Source organism: Ammospiza nelsoni, chromosome 3 (assembly GCF_027579445.1).
Source record: "Ammospiza nelsoni isolate bAmmNel1 chromosome 3, bAmmNel1.pri, whole genome shotgun sequence".
Lineage (NCBI taxonomy): Eukaryota > Metazoa > Chordata > Aves > Passeriformes > Passerellidae > Ammospiza > Ammospiza nelsoni.
The window spans coordinates 31,930,211-31,945,503 of record NC_080635.1 but is presented as its reverse complement, the minus strand read 5'-3'; the positions used below and the strand labels follow the sequence as shown (position 1 = coordinate 31,945,503).

The following is a 15,293-nucleotide window of genomic DNA, read 5'->3' as shown; positions in this document are numbered from 1 at the left end:
CTCCTGGGACTTGTGGGGACGGCCTTACCCCACTCTTTGGAAATGGCTGCAGCTTTGGAAGTGAGTGGATTTGGCACAAGCAGACCCACATGGGGCATCCATCCCTTCTCCTTTTGTTTCTGGGGATTGTGGGGTGCCCCTTGGCTGGCACAAAGTAGGTTTTTGAGGTGAGGGCGTGTTAGACACTCCCTGTCTCTTGGAGTAGAGCCAGTGTAAAATAGCTGCATTTAGCATCTGAAGCCACTTCGGGATTTGTAAGATGCTGTGGCTGTCTGGGCAGGGTCTTGGCAGGACAGGTGGCTGACAGACTGCACAGGACCCTGACAAGTCCCAAAACCTGCTTCTGTGCTCATCATCCTCTTTCTCAGTAGGACTGAGACTTTTAATGCCAAAAGCAGCGGCCAGGGCCCCTCTTCTGAGCTGGCCTGCAAGCAAAAGGCCCCTTTGGTCTGTGGGGACCCAAAATAGCCCATGTATTTCTGTCCTGGCCACTGGGACATGCAGAGGACAGTGCCAGCCTCGACTCACCACAGGCCAGTGGTGGTTGGCTCCTGCACGTCTGACCCATCCTCTGCCAAGGTGCCTGCTGCTCAGTGGGGAGGAATTTCCTCTCTGAATTTTGGAAGCTGGGGAGACGGTGACACCAAGGGAAGATTGTGTTGTTCTGGCTCTGGTTTCGTTTCTCTGTCCTCCACTAAATTGGAAACAGCTGTGCAGCCCAGACCAGCCTCCAAAAAACTGAGGGGGAGCAAAATGATCTCTGCTCCTGGGCCAGTACCCCAAACAGGACTCGCAGCCTTCTGCTGGGCTCTCCAGGTACAACAGCAAGGTTCACTTTGCCCAGCCCTGGGGATGCTCTCCCACCTTCTTGGGGGGCAGCAGCTCAGCAGCTCCCACTGGGTTTGGGCAGCTCTTGCCTGCTGAGGGTCCTGCCAGTGCTGCACCTTTGAATCTGGCTCCATAGAGGAAGGAGCCAGAGCTGGAAGGACAGCTCTGTCCTGGGAGGTGGAGGTGCCCTGGGGTGCAGGAGGTGGCCAGGTGGCAGTGGGCAGGGGGTTGCTGCAGGCAGGTGCTCTCACTGCTGGTTGGCTGCTGGCTTTTCCTGCTCTTCTGGAAGCATCCCTGTTTTGGGGACAAGAGGGTGAGGGCTCAGATTCTCCTTGGGGAAAGCAGTTCCTGTAAAGTACAGGATGGCATTTGGGGTGGGAGAGTGGTTGAGCTGAGCCCTCTAAGCCCTTTCTGCCTTGCCCCTCACAGCGGGACTGTTTTGAGGGCCTCTCAAACAGAATGTAAGCTGTCCCCATCCTTCTCCTCCAGACCCTCACTGCAGGTTTCTCCATGCTCAGCTCCCTTATGTTGTTCCTGACCCGACTCCTTCCTGGGTCTGCCATCTCTGAGCTCAGTCCTGTTGGCAGCAACATGAAGCAATGAAGGGGGAATCATCTCCACTCTACATCCCAGCACCCTAGGGCTGCCAGTGGCAGGTCTCCTCCTGCAGTCCTGCTCTTCCCCTCTGGTTCTGCTCCCCAAGCAGTGACCTTGGGGTAGCCATGTGTTGTTGGTAGACATGGCCCTACCGAGCCCAGGAGATGGCAGGCTATGGAAAAATTCATCTCACCCCTCTTTCATTCCTCAGCTGTGGGATTCTATCCACTGGGTTTCCTCCCACACATTCAGTGAGTGCTTATCTTCAGACTTGTCTGCCTAAGAACTGTTTTGCTCTCAGCCTGTTTTGCTGTGGGCTCCTCTCTCTGTGTCTCACCTTTGTTCCCCTCAGCTGCAGACAGGAGGGGGAAATGGGACATGGTCCTGTAGGCTCAACCCACCCCTCTGACCTGCTTTAGCTGCTGCCCAAGGTGTGGCCAACCAAGATGCTATGGTGCAGACAGAGACAGGGATTCCTCTTGAGCAAGCATGAAAGCAGGGAGAGGGAAAGCTGCTAATGCAGAAGAGGTGCATCTGACAGCCACATCCCAAGGGGTCTTACCTAAGTGCTGTCCCAACCCACCAGGGAGCATCCCTCCTCCCACCTGACTGGGTGGAAATAAGGACCTGCCTGTGGGCAGGCAAGAGCCATAACTGTGCCTGGTGTTGTGCATGGTTGGGATTGTCCTCTGTGCATGGCTGTCCTGGCATGTGGTGGCCTGTGCCACTACTGCATCAGGACCCAGGCTCCTCCATGCAAGGAGGACCCGCTCCAGCTCAGGGCTGCCTCTGGCTGCTCCTTGTGCCCCCAGATGAATTTTACATTAATGATATCTGGTTGTTCTCCCCAGGTGCCCTGTAAGGTTTTCTCCATTTAGAAGCGGAAATGTGCTTTCCTGCCATTGTGCTTCTTCCTGCTGCAGCCCCCAGATCGCTTAGAGGGAAGTACCCCTTCCTCCAGCACTTCCCTTTCCCTATGGCCCCCAAGCAGCACCTCCATTGACAAGCCTGGCATCCCTGGGGACTCGGACCATCCCTGCAGACATGGGCTGTGAGGGTCTGTTGGCTGCAGAGGATTGCTGGATGAGGCTGAAGGTCTGGGGCAAGGCATCCCCAGGCTCCCCCCAAACCCCTGGTGGTCCCTCAAGAAGCCATGGTTAGGTGTTGAGAGCTTGGTGAGCTGTGCATGCCCATAGTGAGTCACTCTGTGCCCCTTCCCACTCCTTGCAGCTCCTGGAGGTGCTGAAAGCTGCCTGGAAGCACCATCCAGGTGCTGGAGATGGTTTCTGCCTGGGCTTGGAAGCCTCTGCAGCTGCCCTGAGTGAAGCCCTGAGCAAATCCCTCCCTCTGCCCTTGGGAGAAAGGGTCTTTTTTTTCTAAATTTCCACAAATAGAGGCTGAACCTAGGCCTGGAAAAATGTGTCTCCTTCCACAGCCTCCCAAGAAGCAGGTTGGGCTTGTGGCTTGGAGGGCACAGTCCTTTCCCTGGGGAGAGCAGCCTGAGCAGGTGCCATCAGAGAAACCAGCTTCTTGGAAGAATCCTGTCTCTGCAAACAGTTTCCTGAGATCACCTTATCTCTCCTCTGCTGACGCCTGCTCATAAATGACGTTTCCCCCTGCTCCTGCCCTTCCCCAGGCGCTTGTATCTCCTCCCGCATCCCCAAACTGCCGGCCCTGGAGCAGGCAACACCTCAAATATTTGTGGGGCTTTTCCTACCTCTGCCAAGGCTGCACTGTCCCTCCATCGTCCTGTGGCTTGAAGTGACAAGGAGCAAGGGGCTGGGGCCGCCCTGCCCTTCTGGTAAGCTTGTTGTGGTGACATTGCCATGTCCCTCTGCAGCGTTTGTCCATCTCTGCTCCTTGGGGGGATTTCTCTGGCCAGGGACCAGATTGCACCAGGGCTTGGGCACTCACTGTGTGCTGAGGAGAGAGGTGTGTGGGTTCATCCTGGGGCTGCCATCGATGGGGTTTGACCAGTATTAGTCACAGCTGGGAACCCTCTCAGCTGCCCTGCTGAAGAGGTGGATATTCAGGACTTCCTGGGACTCAGTAATGGTCTGACAGGGATAGTCAGACAGCTGGGATAGTGCCAGCTGTGCCAACTGGGGTAGTTTTAAGACTGGCTCTTCCCTGTCACTGTCCTCTGCCCTCTACTGGCTGGGAAGCCCTTCAGGGAGAGTGCTGGAGTTGCTGAGGAATTTACTGCCCAGCCGGATCACTTTACCTGCCTGGGGCAAGGGCCCCCAGGGAGCCTCTCAGGGCTCCTTGAACTCTCCAGATAAGGAACTTCAGCCTGGTTGGTCTGCAAGTTCAAAACACACCAGGGCTGAATGCTCCCCCTGCGCCACCCGGCATCTGAGATAACAGCTAGTGCTGGGAGCAGGGTCAGAATCCACAGCTGCTGCTTGGTGAGGAGTTTGTGGTGGCTGCTGGTGCAGCAAGCCCAAAGGCAGAGGGGGTTTAGAGGTGCCTCTTCTTTTGTCCATGGAGGAGCAAAGGGAGCGAGATAAAATGGGTCAGAAACATTGCCCAGGGACCCTCATTGTGTGGGGTGTGGGTGCTGCACAGAGCACCTGGTAAGAGGTTTTTTTCTGCTGTCCAAGCCCTGGCAAAGCAGAGGACTTTGTCTGCCGACAGCAAATCAAGGGAGAAAGCAGAAATACCTGCTCCCTCCTGCTCCCCTGCTAAGCTGTCTCCTCAGGACGCAGGCACGGAGTAGGGCTGGAAGAGCAGATGGCATCACAAGGCTGTTTACTGAGAGGCAGACAGGACAAGAAGAAGAGGAAGTGCTATGATGGGAACAGCCAAAAAGCACTCCAGGACTAGGAAACCTGCTGCAGGATATTGGATGGATGAGGGATCAGTGGAAGAGAGGCCATAGCAGAAAAGACAGATGAAGCTTTTATCTCACTGTTAGCTCTGCAAGAGCCTGAACAGTTTCTTCCACCTTTCTTTGGGGAGCTCCTCAGAGCAGGGGAAAGGTTAGAAAGCAAAGGTAAACAGCAACAAGTGTCTTGGGTCAGGCAATGTTCCCCAGAAGGAAAGGGAGGGTGATGTGGCTGGTTGTGACTGTGGCCCCTGGTCATTCATTTGCAACTGCTCCAGCCCCAGGGACTGGGAGGAGGGAAAGATATGACGTTATTTTCTAAGAAGGGCTGAAGGAAGTTCAGGGAAAGCCAACTGCTGAATCTGCTGCATGTCCTGGGTGTCTGTGCAGGGACAGGTCCTGTGGCAGGTGGGGAGGCACCCAGGACTGGAGCAGCACTTCTTAGGGAGTCTGGGCTCAGAGTGCCCACACTGCTTCCTCCAAAAAAAATCCGGCTTTCAGCCTAGTTCTTAAGGGAACTTGCTGGTCAAGAGGGAAAGTCTTCACTCAGCTCCAAAATTAGTACGAAAACAGGAAAGAGAGTGTAGGAGTCAGCAGTCAGTTTTTCCAGAAAAAAGAGATCTTTGCATTGGTCAGATGTTTTTTCAACATATTTTTGAGTGACCTGGAAAAGAGAATGAGCAATGAGATGCCGGGCTTTGCTGAGGTGATTGGATTACTCAGGTTCATGGGGACAAGTGCCAGCTAGGAGGAGCACTGACAACCATTACACCAGGCAACTGAAATTCAGTTTAGATAAATATCAAGTGATAGACAAGAGGGGGAGGGAAGAAGCCCCAAATCCACAAACAAGATTATACACTGAGCCAGCCATGAGCCGGCCACAGCAAGGCCTAGGGCGATTTCAGATAACTCAGTGTGTATGAAAACACATTGAATCATCTTTCCCAGTTATAAAGCAGAAACAAAGCAGGAAAGCTTTGTGCCACTCTTCAAATTGGTGTCTCACCCCCACACAGTCCCTATATGCCCCCAGCACCAGCATCTCTGTAAGGATTGAGAGGAGCCAGGGAAGATTTGGAGAAAAGCAACAAGGAGGACTAAAGGAATGGAGCCATGCCTGAATGACTAAGTGAGCTAGAATTTCTGTTTGAAAAATGTGCTGTTGGGTGGATACAATCCAGGTCTGTAAAGCAGCCACTCCAGTGTTCATCCACCCTTTGATGTTGAAGGCAAGGGAGCCCTGGTGAGGCCCTGCATGTGGGGAGAGCTGCTGCCCTCTCTCAGGAGCTCCTGAGCTGAAGGGGGAAGCAGAATTTCACAGAAGTGAAACCCACCATGGCTACAAAACACATTAACATAATCTCCCTTCCAGCTCCGAGGCTGGGGAAACAGTTGGACAGTTAGTCCACACTCATGCCACATTTACTCTTTCCTAGCATCTGCTTTTGCACTCTGATGGAGACAGCCTTTGAGCTGGACCAGCCTCTGCTTTGACTCAAGGCACCTGCCTACCCTGGTTTTGGGAGAGCTTGTTTTCATCTCAGCCCCACAGCGGTGCTGCGCAGCTGCACGCACTCATCTGTCTTGTGAAATACAAGTGTGTGTCCCCAAGGTGGAGTTGCCTGCAGCCCAGCACAAGGAAGGAGGATCCCCAAGCAGCGTGGTCAGAGTTCAGGCACGCATATGAAATCTCATGAAACGGGGCCGTTGTAAGCGTTTCCTATCTTCAGCTGAGTCATGGCCACCAAGGTTTCATGTGACCTGCATACCTGTGCTGGGCTTGTTCTGTGCCTGCAGATAAACCTGGAGGGGCCCCTGGATCAGCCTTCCTGCCAGGAGAACTCTGGTGTAACCCGGTGGGCGAGCGGACATAGGGGATGGGGTGAAAGACTGGTGAGGCAACTGGTCCTGTCCCATCTTGGCCGTGCTTGGAGGAAGTACTGACATTATCCCTGCAAAATAATCCCCTGACAAGTGGTGCCAGTAGGACACAAGGTGCTTCCTGGTGAATCTGCTGGAAACCCCTTGGCTATGGACTGCCAGGACACTTCTACACTTGGTGTGGTGTAAATGGCTTTTCTTTAAAAATCTGGTGTTTCTGGGTACAATTCCATAGTGCCATAGCATGCCTACATGGCATGAGGGAATTGCTCAAGTGGGAAACTAAGCATACATAGTGCTCACCCTTGGTGAAGGCAGCAGGAGAAGGTGATGTGGGGAAAGGGAGAGGTAGGGAAGTGTCCAACGCCAGGTGACAAATGGCTGCCTGCAGGTGTGGCTGTCCTGCAGTGCGGGTTTTTCTGCAGAGGTTAGGCAGTTTTGGTGACAGTTGGCCCTGCTGTCAGCTCCCTGGGCTTGCTGCCAATGGGGCTGCACATGGCCGCTGAGGGCGTCACTCAGCGTCTGTCACAGTCTTTGTGTGTCATAAATGGGCAATTAAAATTGTGCCATCTCCTGTTTGTACCTGCTCAAATGTCCTAGCTTATGGTTTGTTAAGCCCACTCTTTGTGATCTTGCTTCTTCTGCTTAGACATCACTTCCATGGGGTAAGACAAATTGCTCTATGCCCAGGAAGAAAAGGGATGTCCTTACGCCAAGGCCCCACATTTCTCCTCCTTTTCTGTGTCCCTCAGGATGTGCAGCCACCAAGCTGGTGGCTGGGCTAAACACCAGCAGACTCCTGCAGGGGGCAGTTGGAGCTGTGCTGTGCCAGCTGGAAGAGTGGCATCTGTTCCACATCCCATGGGCAGCTCTCCCCAAGTGGGACCAGGGTTGTCACCTGTTGCTGGTGTTGGTTATGTAACATTTCTGTTTGTTGTAGGGTTCTTTGTGACAGCCAGCAGCTGGAAGTGTTTTCTGCTGTAATGACTGCTGCCCTTGGCAGGCACTGTCTCTTTGTGGAAAAAATTAGAGGAGGCATTTAGGAAAGTGAGACAGAAAACAAACAGAGCAGGGCAGGAGACTGCAGGGCTGCCAAGGAGGCTGGGCTCCTGACACAGGGATGTGGGCACCCTCCGGACGGAAGCAGGAGGTGGTGGGAAAGCAGCATGGTGGAGCGCCCTGCCCCAGCACCCCGAGAGTCCTACTCCCTACTGCCTCCTCCCCAGCACCCCCGGCTCCTGTCATCTCCTCCTCAGCACCCTTGTGTTCCTCCCCTCCCTGGATGGTTGGGCAGCAGGACCTGGGCGGTGTGCCAGCTCTGGTACCCGATACCTCTTCTCCTCCTCCGCGGGTGCCACTGAACCCGCGGGGCTCCGGCCCCCGTGACTTGAGCCAGGCCTGCTGCTCGCCCCTAAGGGCAGGGGGTGTGGAAGCAGGGGACACACTGCCTTCAAATACTCCGAACACAGGGCTCACCCTGACTCTGTCCTCTCTCCCAGGTATGTCTATGGCGTCAGTCCCTGCCTCTATTTCTAGGGACAGCAGTGTGACCTGGTGGGGGCTGGAAGGGGGATCAGCGGCTTGGCTGGCAAGGGAAGCATGTTGGGGCCTGCTGGGGACCCATGGGGGAAGCTGAGTTTCTCTTGCCTATTTTGGGTTGAGATCTGTTTGCTCGGAGACAAGCAATGGCCCCGGTGAGGTTTCTGTGTGCGAGGGGATTGCAGTCGTGTTTGCAGATCCCTCTGCTAATCCCGAGTGAGGATGTCTCCTCCCCGCAGAGGCACTGGCAGGCTGTCAGGAGGGGATTTTGGGATGTTTTCTCTGGAAGGCCGGTTGGCTCACAAGGGCAAGGCAGGAACTGTCATGCCCCCGAGCTGTCTGTGTGGGAAGGCAGGGGAGCGGTGCTGCAGATGGCTCCGACATCAACAGGGTGGCACCTGCCGGGCTGGCAGAGCTCTCGATCCTTTGCGGACATACTGTTGTCCTGCTCTGTCTTTCCCAAGCGGCCCAAGGAGCTTCCAAAATCCCTCTCCACATCCCACCGGCTATGTTTTGGCTCCATGGTAGCTCAGGTTCCCCAGCCGTCAGGGTCCTACCGGAGGAGGAGGCGAGCTCTGCCCAGAAGCCCACGGGCACCTGCGCCAGGGACGTGCTGCGCTGCCTCCAGTGCAAGCCGGGGCTCGCAGGGACTACAGATCCCAGCATGCTGCTGCCTGCCTCTTCCTCCTCGTCCTCCTCCCCCTCCTCCGCCCTACCTGGCAGGGCGCGGGCAGGGATGCTGCAGGCGGCGTTGGAGCAGGCATCGGTGGGGCATGTCCCGGGCGGGCCGGGGACACTGCGCCGGCAGCCCCGCTGCAGGTGAAGCGCTGGGACAAGTGCAGGAGCAGCCCATGCTGCGCCGCCCCGACTGGAAAAGGACAAGGCAGGCCCGCGGTTCCTCCTGGCGGCTAATCCCACTCTGCGCCGGGAAAAGGGGGTCACCGGGGAGGGAAAGTCCCTTCTCTGGGCTCTGGGAGCCGCGTCTCTGGGGCTCTCGGAGCGGTGCAGCGCCTGAGCAGGTGGTGACGGGGAAAAAGGAGCGGTGGGTGCCCGGGAAGCGACAGCAGTGCCGGGGACGCCCTTGGCTTTTCAAGGTGACCCTGGAAACGGCTGTGAGAGCCCCAGGGAGGTGGAATTGAAAATGGGAGATTTGCTGGTTCTGGCCGGAGAGGCTGCTGAATTAAATGTGTGTTTTGTGGCACCGAGCCCTGGGCGTTGGAGGGAGCTGGGGCGGGCAGGGTGGGCAGACACAGCCCACTGCACACACGCTTCACTCACAGCCCCAGGATTGGGGACAGAGAGCTGCAGGCTCACAAATCCCTTAAGAACCTGCTGCAAGCAGCTGGGCAGCCAGCATGAGCAGCCTGGTATCTCAGGAAAGCAGTTTCCTTTCGGAGGGAAGGCTTACTGTGCCTGGCCAGCAGAATAAGACTGTGTGCCACAGCCTCTTGGCTTAAGGACTCTGAGCTGCAGGTTTACAAAGCTCCTGCGCTGTTCTCTCGTCATTTTCTGCATTGGTGTTTGGCTCCCAGTACTGTGGAACACTTACTGGCAGCATGGGTTGGGGTTAAAACCAGTGCTGCCCCTGCCTGGCATGTGTCGCTCACTTTCCCGTAAAATCTTCTGTTTGTTTTCCAGACGTAGAGCAGCCATAAGACTTGCTGGGACCTGTGCTAACTCTTGCCACACAAGATGACAGCAAGAGACGGGCCCCAAGATAGGTAATGATGGGTTCTGATGTAGCTGTGGGGACACATCCAGGATACCAGGGGGTGATCGGCCAGAGGGACCCAGCATCTGGGAGACTCCCTCTGCTGCATGCTGACTGGCCTACCAAGCTGTCCCTTCTTTCTCAGCTTTTTCACAGCAAATGGGCTGTAAACTGTAAACAGTCCCCTGTAAACACACCTGGGGAGCCTAACTCTTTCCCAGACCTTGTTATGGATGCTGTGTATCTGGGTGCCACATTTTGAGGAGCAGCCAGCCTCTCCCTGCGTTCATAGCCTCCTGGGGAGGCCCTCCCACAGCCCCTCTGCAGTGCAACACGTGCAGTATCTCTGGCAGCCCAGACTAGCAAGGACTGGGGCAGGGCACAAAATATTGTCTGATGCCTCCCACCAGTCAGAAGCAATACCCAGCTTCTGCTCCATACCCACTGTGTTCCCTTCACAGGTACAAGGCTGTTTGGCTGATCTTCTTCATTCTCGGCCTGGGAACGCTGCTGCCATGGAATTTCTTCATGACCGCCAGGGAGGTGAGGGCTTTCCTCCTGCTGTTGTCCATGACAGTAATTGTCCCCGTCATGTCTAGAGACCATGGTGTAGATGTGGCAGCATGGCACAGCATGTGTGACCTGGGTGTGATGAGTGGCACTGAGGCAGCAGGAGGGACGGGCATGGGTCTGAACAGAGAATAAGGGTGGCCTTGGAAGGCCTCACAAAATCTCAGCCCCACCAGGCTCCTTCCTTTGCAGTATTTCATCAGTCGCCTTGGGGACCCAGAGGAGACGAGCCATGTCGGGAACCAGACTGTCACACCCTCCTACCTGCAGTCCGTGTTTGACAACTTTATGACTCTCTGTGCCATGGTGCCCCTCCTTCTCTTCACCTGCCTCAACTCCTTCATCCACCAGCGGTGAGCCTTGCTCCGTCCTTGCCCCTGCACTCCCCCATAGGGCCACCCTGCCCTGGCCTGTTCTCCTGTCCCAGCACTGAGCCAAGCTACAGCCAGCTCACTCAAGTCAAAGGCAAAACACCAGTCTCCTGTCTCAGGGTTTTGCTGGGATTCCCACAGTTACAGCTTGGTCAAGCCCCAGGTTTTTAGGGGGTTGGGTTTTCCTCACTGAGACCTTCTTTTGTAGGATTCCTCAGCAGATCCGCATCTCAGGCAGCCTGGTGGCCATTGGGCTGGTGTTTCTGGTCACTGCGATCATGGTGAAAGTCCCCATGGAGCCTCTTCCCTTCTTCGTCTTTACCATGATCAGCATTGTTTTCATCAACTGTGAGTGAAGCACTGGGGGAAGGAGAGGGACACAGCCCCATGGCTAGGGCTGATCCCTCTGGGAGAAAAACATGAACCTCACAGTGGGAGAGCCAAGGGGGAGGGGGACTTGCTTTGCCTCACAGGGCAGGGGCCTTGGCTCCCTGCAGAGGTGCAGTCCATCCTTGCCTTTGGTTTCTCATATCTGCTCATCCTTCCCCTTTGCAGCCTTCGGCGCCATTCTCCAGAGCAGCCTGTTTGGGCTGGCAGGGCTCCTGCCTGTCAGCTACACGGCCCCCATCATGAGTGGGCAGGGTTTGGCAGGCACCTTCGCTGCTTTGGCAATGATCTTCAGTATTGCCAGTGAGTAATCCCCGCCTTGCAGGTGATAGGGCCTTCCCAGACCACTGCTGTCACAGCATCTGCCGAGGTCATGCTGTGTGGAAGATGGCAGCAGGGCTTTTCTCCTCTCAGCTGTCATCATCTTCCTTTCCTCTCCCTTCCTGTGCTCTCAGTTGGTGCCCAGCAACCCGAGAGCTTCATCGGTTACTTCACCACGGCCTGTGTGACAATCGTGCTGGCAATCGTCTCCTACGTAATTCTGCCTCACATGGTGAGACTGCTGTCCTGGTAGGGAAGGGCTTGGGGACGTTGGACCTTTGCACATCCCAGCACAAGAACCATGGCCCAATAGCAGCCTCCACTTCTTGTGTCAGGGCAGCTTCTCCTGTTCTCCCTGAGCACTTTGGGATACTTCCCACCACAGATACCCCAGTATACTTGGGGTATCTGAGTCCCTGGGTAAGCAGGAAAGCATCAATATCAGACATAATTGGAAGGAATACTCTGCCCATATTGCCCATATCTGCTGTTGTCACACAGCCCCTGGCAGCCTTCTTTCTGCACGCATGAATGAGTCCTCCCTGCTGTCTCTCTGCAGGACTTCTTCCGATACTACTACATGAAGGACAAGACAGAGTACCGTGTGTACAATGCAGAGCTGGAGACCAAGAGAGACCTGATTAAGAAAGGTGAGGGGCTGAGAGAAGGAAAAGAAAAAAGAACTTAAAGAAAGAATGAGATAGAAGGACTGAATTAGATCTCGGCTTTCTGGGGCCTGCTATGCCCTACTTGTGTCTCTCCCTGCAGATGAGAATGGGATGGAGCAGAATAACTCAAAGATCATCCCTATCCACAACCCTGATGAGCAGCCCTCTGTCGTTGCTATTTTTAAGAAGGTCTGTGAGTTTCCAGCGAGTTTGTCCTGCCCTTCCTTTTGGGATGGGCACAGGTGTAGGAGAGCATGGGGAGAGGAGACCAGCCCTGCACCGGTCTCTTGCCCTGTGTTTGGTACCAGCATTTTTCTTTCATCTGCCTAGCTGTGGGTCTTGGCTCTGTCTGTCTGCTTCGTCTTCACTGTCACCATCGGCATCTTTCCTGCCGTCACAGCTAACGTGTCCACTGTCCTCGGAGAGGGAAACAAATGGGGTAAGTGTGCTGGGGACGGGGGTGAGGTAGGGAAAAACTGAGAACAAGGTACATGGGAGAAAAGAAGGTGGGGCTTGAAGGTATGTGTGATGGGGTAACCCTGTCTGGATGCCAGGTGCGCACCAAAGCCACTCCAACAGACTCAAACTGGGGAAAATTATTTTAACTTATTTATCAGTCAAATCACAGTAGTGCAATGAGAAATAAAAATCTTGAAACACCTTCCACTCACCCCTCCCTTCTTCCCAGGCTTAAGTTTATTTACGATTTCTTTATCTCCTCCTTCTGCAGTAGTGCAGGAGGACAGGGAATGAGGGTTGCAGTCAGTTCTTCACACATTTCCTCTGCCATTGCTTCTTTCTGAGGGGGAGAACACCTCTCACTCCTCCCCTCCTCCAGCATGAGGACCCTCTCATGAGAGGCAGTCCTCCTTGAAGTCCAATGTGAGTGCTTCCCATGGGATGCAGTTTTTCATGAACTGCTTCAGCCTGGGTCCCTTCCACGGGACAGAGTCCTTCAGGAACAGACTGTTCCAGCATGGGTCCCCTGCAGGGTCAGAAGTCCTGCTGGCAAACCTGCTTCAGAGTAGGGTGGTGTTCACAGGCAGCAGGTGGATATTGACTCACTGTGGACCTCCTTGGGCTGCAGGAGGGCAGTCTGCCTCACCATGGTCTTCACCACAGGCTCTAGGGGAATTTTTGCTCTGACATCTGGAGCGCCTTCCCCCCCTCCTTTTCCACTGGTCTTGGTGTCTGTGGAGCTGTTTCTGTCACATATTCTCACTTCTCTCTCCGGGTACAATTGCACATGTTGAGATTTTTTTTTCCCCTTTTCAATATGTCATCCCATTGGCCCTACCACTGTCACTGTGGCCTTTGCCAGTGGTGGGTCCGTCTCGGAGCTCTGTCAGACCTAGGGGTGCTTCTAGCAGCTTCTCTGAGGAGCCACCCCTGTAGTGCACCCTGTTACCAAAACCTTGCCACACAAACCCAATACAGAATGCTGGAAGGGAAGAGGGAACCATTGTGCATGATGGTTTGGATGTGGACACCAATCGGGCTGGGAGACCATTCCAGGCCTTAGTGGGAAACTGGTAGGACCTAGATCTGAAAGACAGTCTCTGTGCAGTGGCTAGGAGGGATTGGGGCACATTTGGATTCTCACTGACCATCCCCTTCTTCAGGTCTCTACTTCATTCCTGTCTCCTGCTTCCTGCTCTTTAACGTCTTTGACTGGACAGGACGGAGTCTCACTGCCCTCTTCACATGGGTGAGTATGGTGCAGGGAGCAAATGCCAGGCAGTGTCTATCCCTAGGTCCTTCAGCCACAGCTCTCACTGGAGCTGCCATCCATGCCTTGGAGCAGGAAGGAGGTGCAGAGATAACTCCTGCTTTAAGCTCTAAGCGCAGATTTATGGGTCAGAGCCGAGAACCACAGTGTTGTTCTGTCCTCCCACCTCTCTTTCAACATGGCTTGGATGAAGGTGCCTCCTCCATTTCAGCCTCTCTGTAAACAAACCTTCATTCCAGCTATGCAAACGACGAGACAGGATGGCGACAGGGATAGAGGGTGAAAGACGGGGCAGCCCAAAATAAAACCTCTGCCCTTGGCACAGGACACAGCTGCTTCAAAGACCCTTGTCCTGGAGCAGGGCAGGGCCATGCCATGTGGGTCACAGAACTGTCCCCTGCCACATCCCCTTGCTCTCATCTCCTCAGGATGGGCAAGGAAAGGGGCTTTCCTGTCTGGGTCTCTTCCTGCCCTTTCACCCACCCCTGTTTCCCCCTGTATTGTTCAGGATGTTTGTTTGGAGAAGCTCCTCAGGACCACATGCCCCATGGGGTCTGCCTGGGCCTGCCTTCCCCGTGGCCTGGAGCTGCTTCTCTGCTGGCCATCACTGCTTGTTGCTTTCAGTCTTGGCCATGAGCCGCCTTGCCTGGTGTCCAGGCCACAGCCTCCATGGTGGGATGACCCAGCAGGAGATGTTTCCAAAACAAGGCTGTGTGGAAAGTCTGACTGCATGTGGTTTAGGCCACATTTCCCTGGTTGGGGCCCCGCTCACTCTTTTTCTCCTCAAGCAGGAGAGGCAGCTGCTGTCTCCAGTTTGCCCCATGGGCATGGCAGCTGGCCTAACCTCAGTTTCCTCCTGTGTTCATGGAGTTTCCTGTGGCCACGCCAGCCCAGCTGCTCCCAAGGCAGCTGTGGTGCTTCTCCTCACCTCAGACAAGTGAACCCTGGCACCTCACTGAGGGGACAAGGTCTGTCTCAGTCTAGGGGCTGCCTAGTCCCAGTCCCAGCTGCAGGGACAACACAGGGGGATGGCACCTCCTTCTTTGTCCCAGCCTTAGTTGCTTGGGAACTCTGGTAGGACTTAAGGAGACTGTAACTCAGTCCATGCCTTTCCCAGCACATTCCAAAACAGCCCCAGCATAATCCCTTTCTCAGATTGCTGGATCTTGCCCTGCTTGCAGGGGATGGTGTAGGACACTGAAGAGCTGGCTAAAGCCGTTTGCAGGCGCTGAGGCACCAGAGGGGCTTTACCTCAGCCACGCTGGCTCACTGCATGAGCTTGCACAAAGCTCTCTGGCCTGCCTGACTATTGCCAGCAGGGGCTTAACAGTTGTCCACAAGCCTGGCTCAGTATTTTGGCTCTAGTGCTGCTTCAAGTCACCTGCAACAGGGCTTTCAGACCTAGAGCCTTCTTATGACTGCAGGTGGTGATGCTGAGATTTGTTGTGGCCAGGAAAGTCTCTCAGCAGTTTTGCCATCTCTGGCTCCTCCACAGCCCTGGTGCAGTAGGGACAGCCCTGCCAGCATGCCATGGGATGGGGAATGTGCAGTTCTCAGCCGCTCAGCAATCTGTGTTTTTCTCCCAGCCCGGGATGGACAGCTGCCTCCTGCCAGTGATGGTGGTCCTCCGTGTCATCTTTGTCCCTCTTTTCATGCTGTGCAACGTGCAGCCCCGTTACTACCTACCTGTTGTGTTCTCTCATGACGCCTGGTACATCATCTTCATGATCTTCTTCTCCATCTCCAATGGCTACCTGGCCAGCCTTTGCATGTGCTTCGGGCCAAAGTGAGTGCGAGCTGGGGACAAGGGAAGGGTTGGTTATGCCCCCAGATGCCAGCCCTGGAATGACTTGTGGAGTTT

General features: G+C 55.0%; 1 protein-coding gene across 6 annotated transcripts in view; it reads left to right on the top strand.

Annotated features, from left to right (window-relative positions):
* Nucleotides 1-15,293, top strand: part of SLC29A1 (solute carrier family 29 member 1 (Augustine blood group)) — a 33,608-nt gene that overhangs the window by 16,866 nt on the left and 1,449 nt on the right. For 5 of the 6 annotated variants that reach the window (XM_059469162.1, XM_059469167.1, XM_059469166.1 and 2 more), the window contains 11 exons: nt 9,314-9,396; nt 9,848-9,929; nt 10,149-10,309; nt 10,536-10,675; nt 10,883-11,017; nt 11,170-11,267; nt 11,595-11,685; nt 11,804-11,892; nt 12,034-12,142; nt 13,326-13,411; nt 15,019-15,218. In XM_059469162.1, the coding sequence (XP_059325145.1) occupies nt 9,368-9,396; nt 9,848-9,929; nt 10,149-10,309; nt 10,536-10,675; nt 10,883-11,017; nt 11,170-11,267; nt 11,595-11,685; nt 11,804-11,892; nt 12,034-12,142; nt 13,326-13,411; nt 15,019-15,218 (1,220 nt within the window). In that variant the 5' untranslated portion in view covers nt 9,314-9,367. Of the gene's footprint in view, nt 1-3,054; nt 3,227-9,313; nt 9,397-9,847; nt 9,930-10,148; nt 10,310-10,535; nt 10,676-10,882; nt 11,018-11,169; nt 11,268-11,594; nt 11,686-11,803; nt 11,893-12,033; nt 12,143-13,325; nt 13,412-15,018; nt 15,219-15,293 lie in introns of those variants that run through there. The other variant, XM_059469161.1, reaches the window with a different exon arrangement.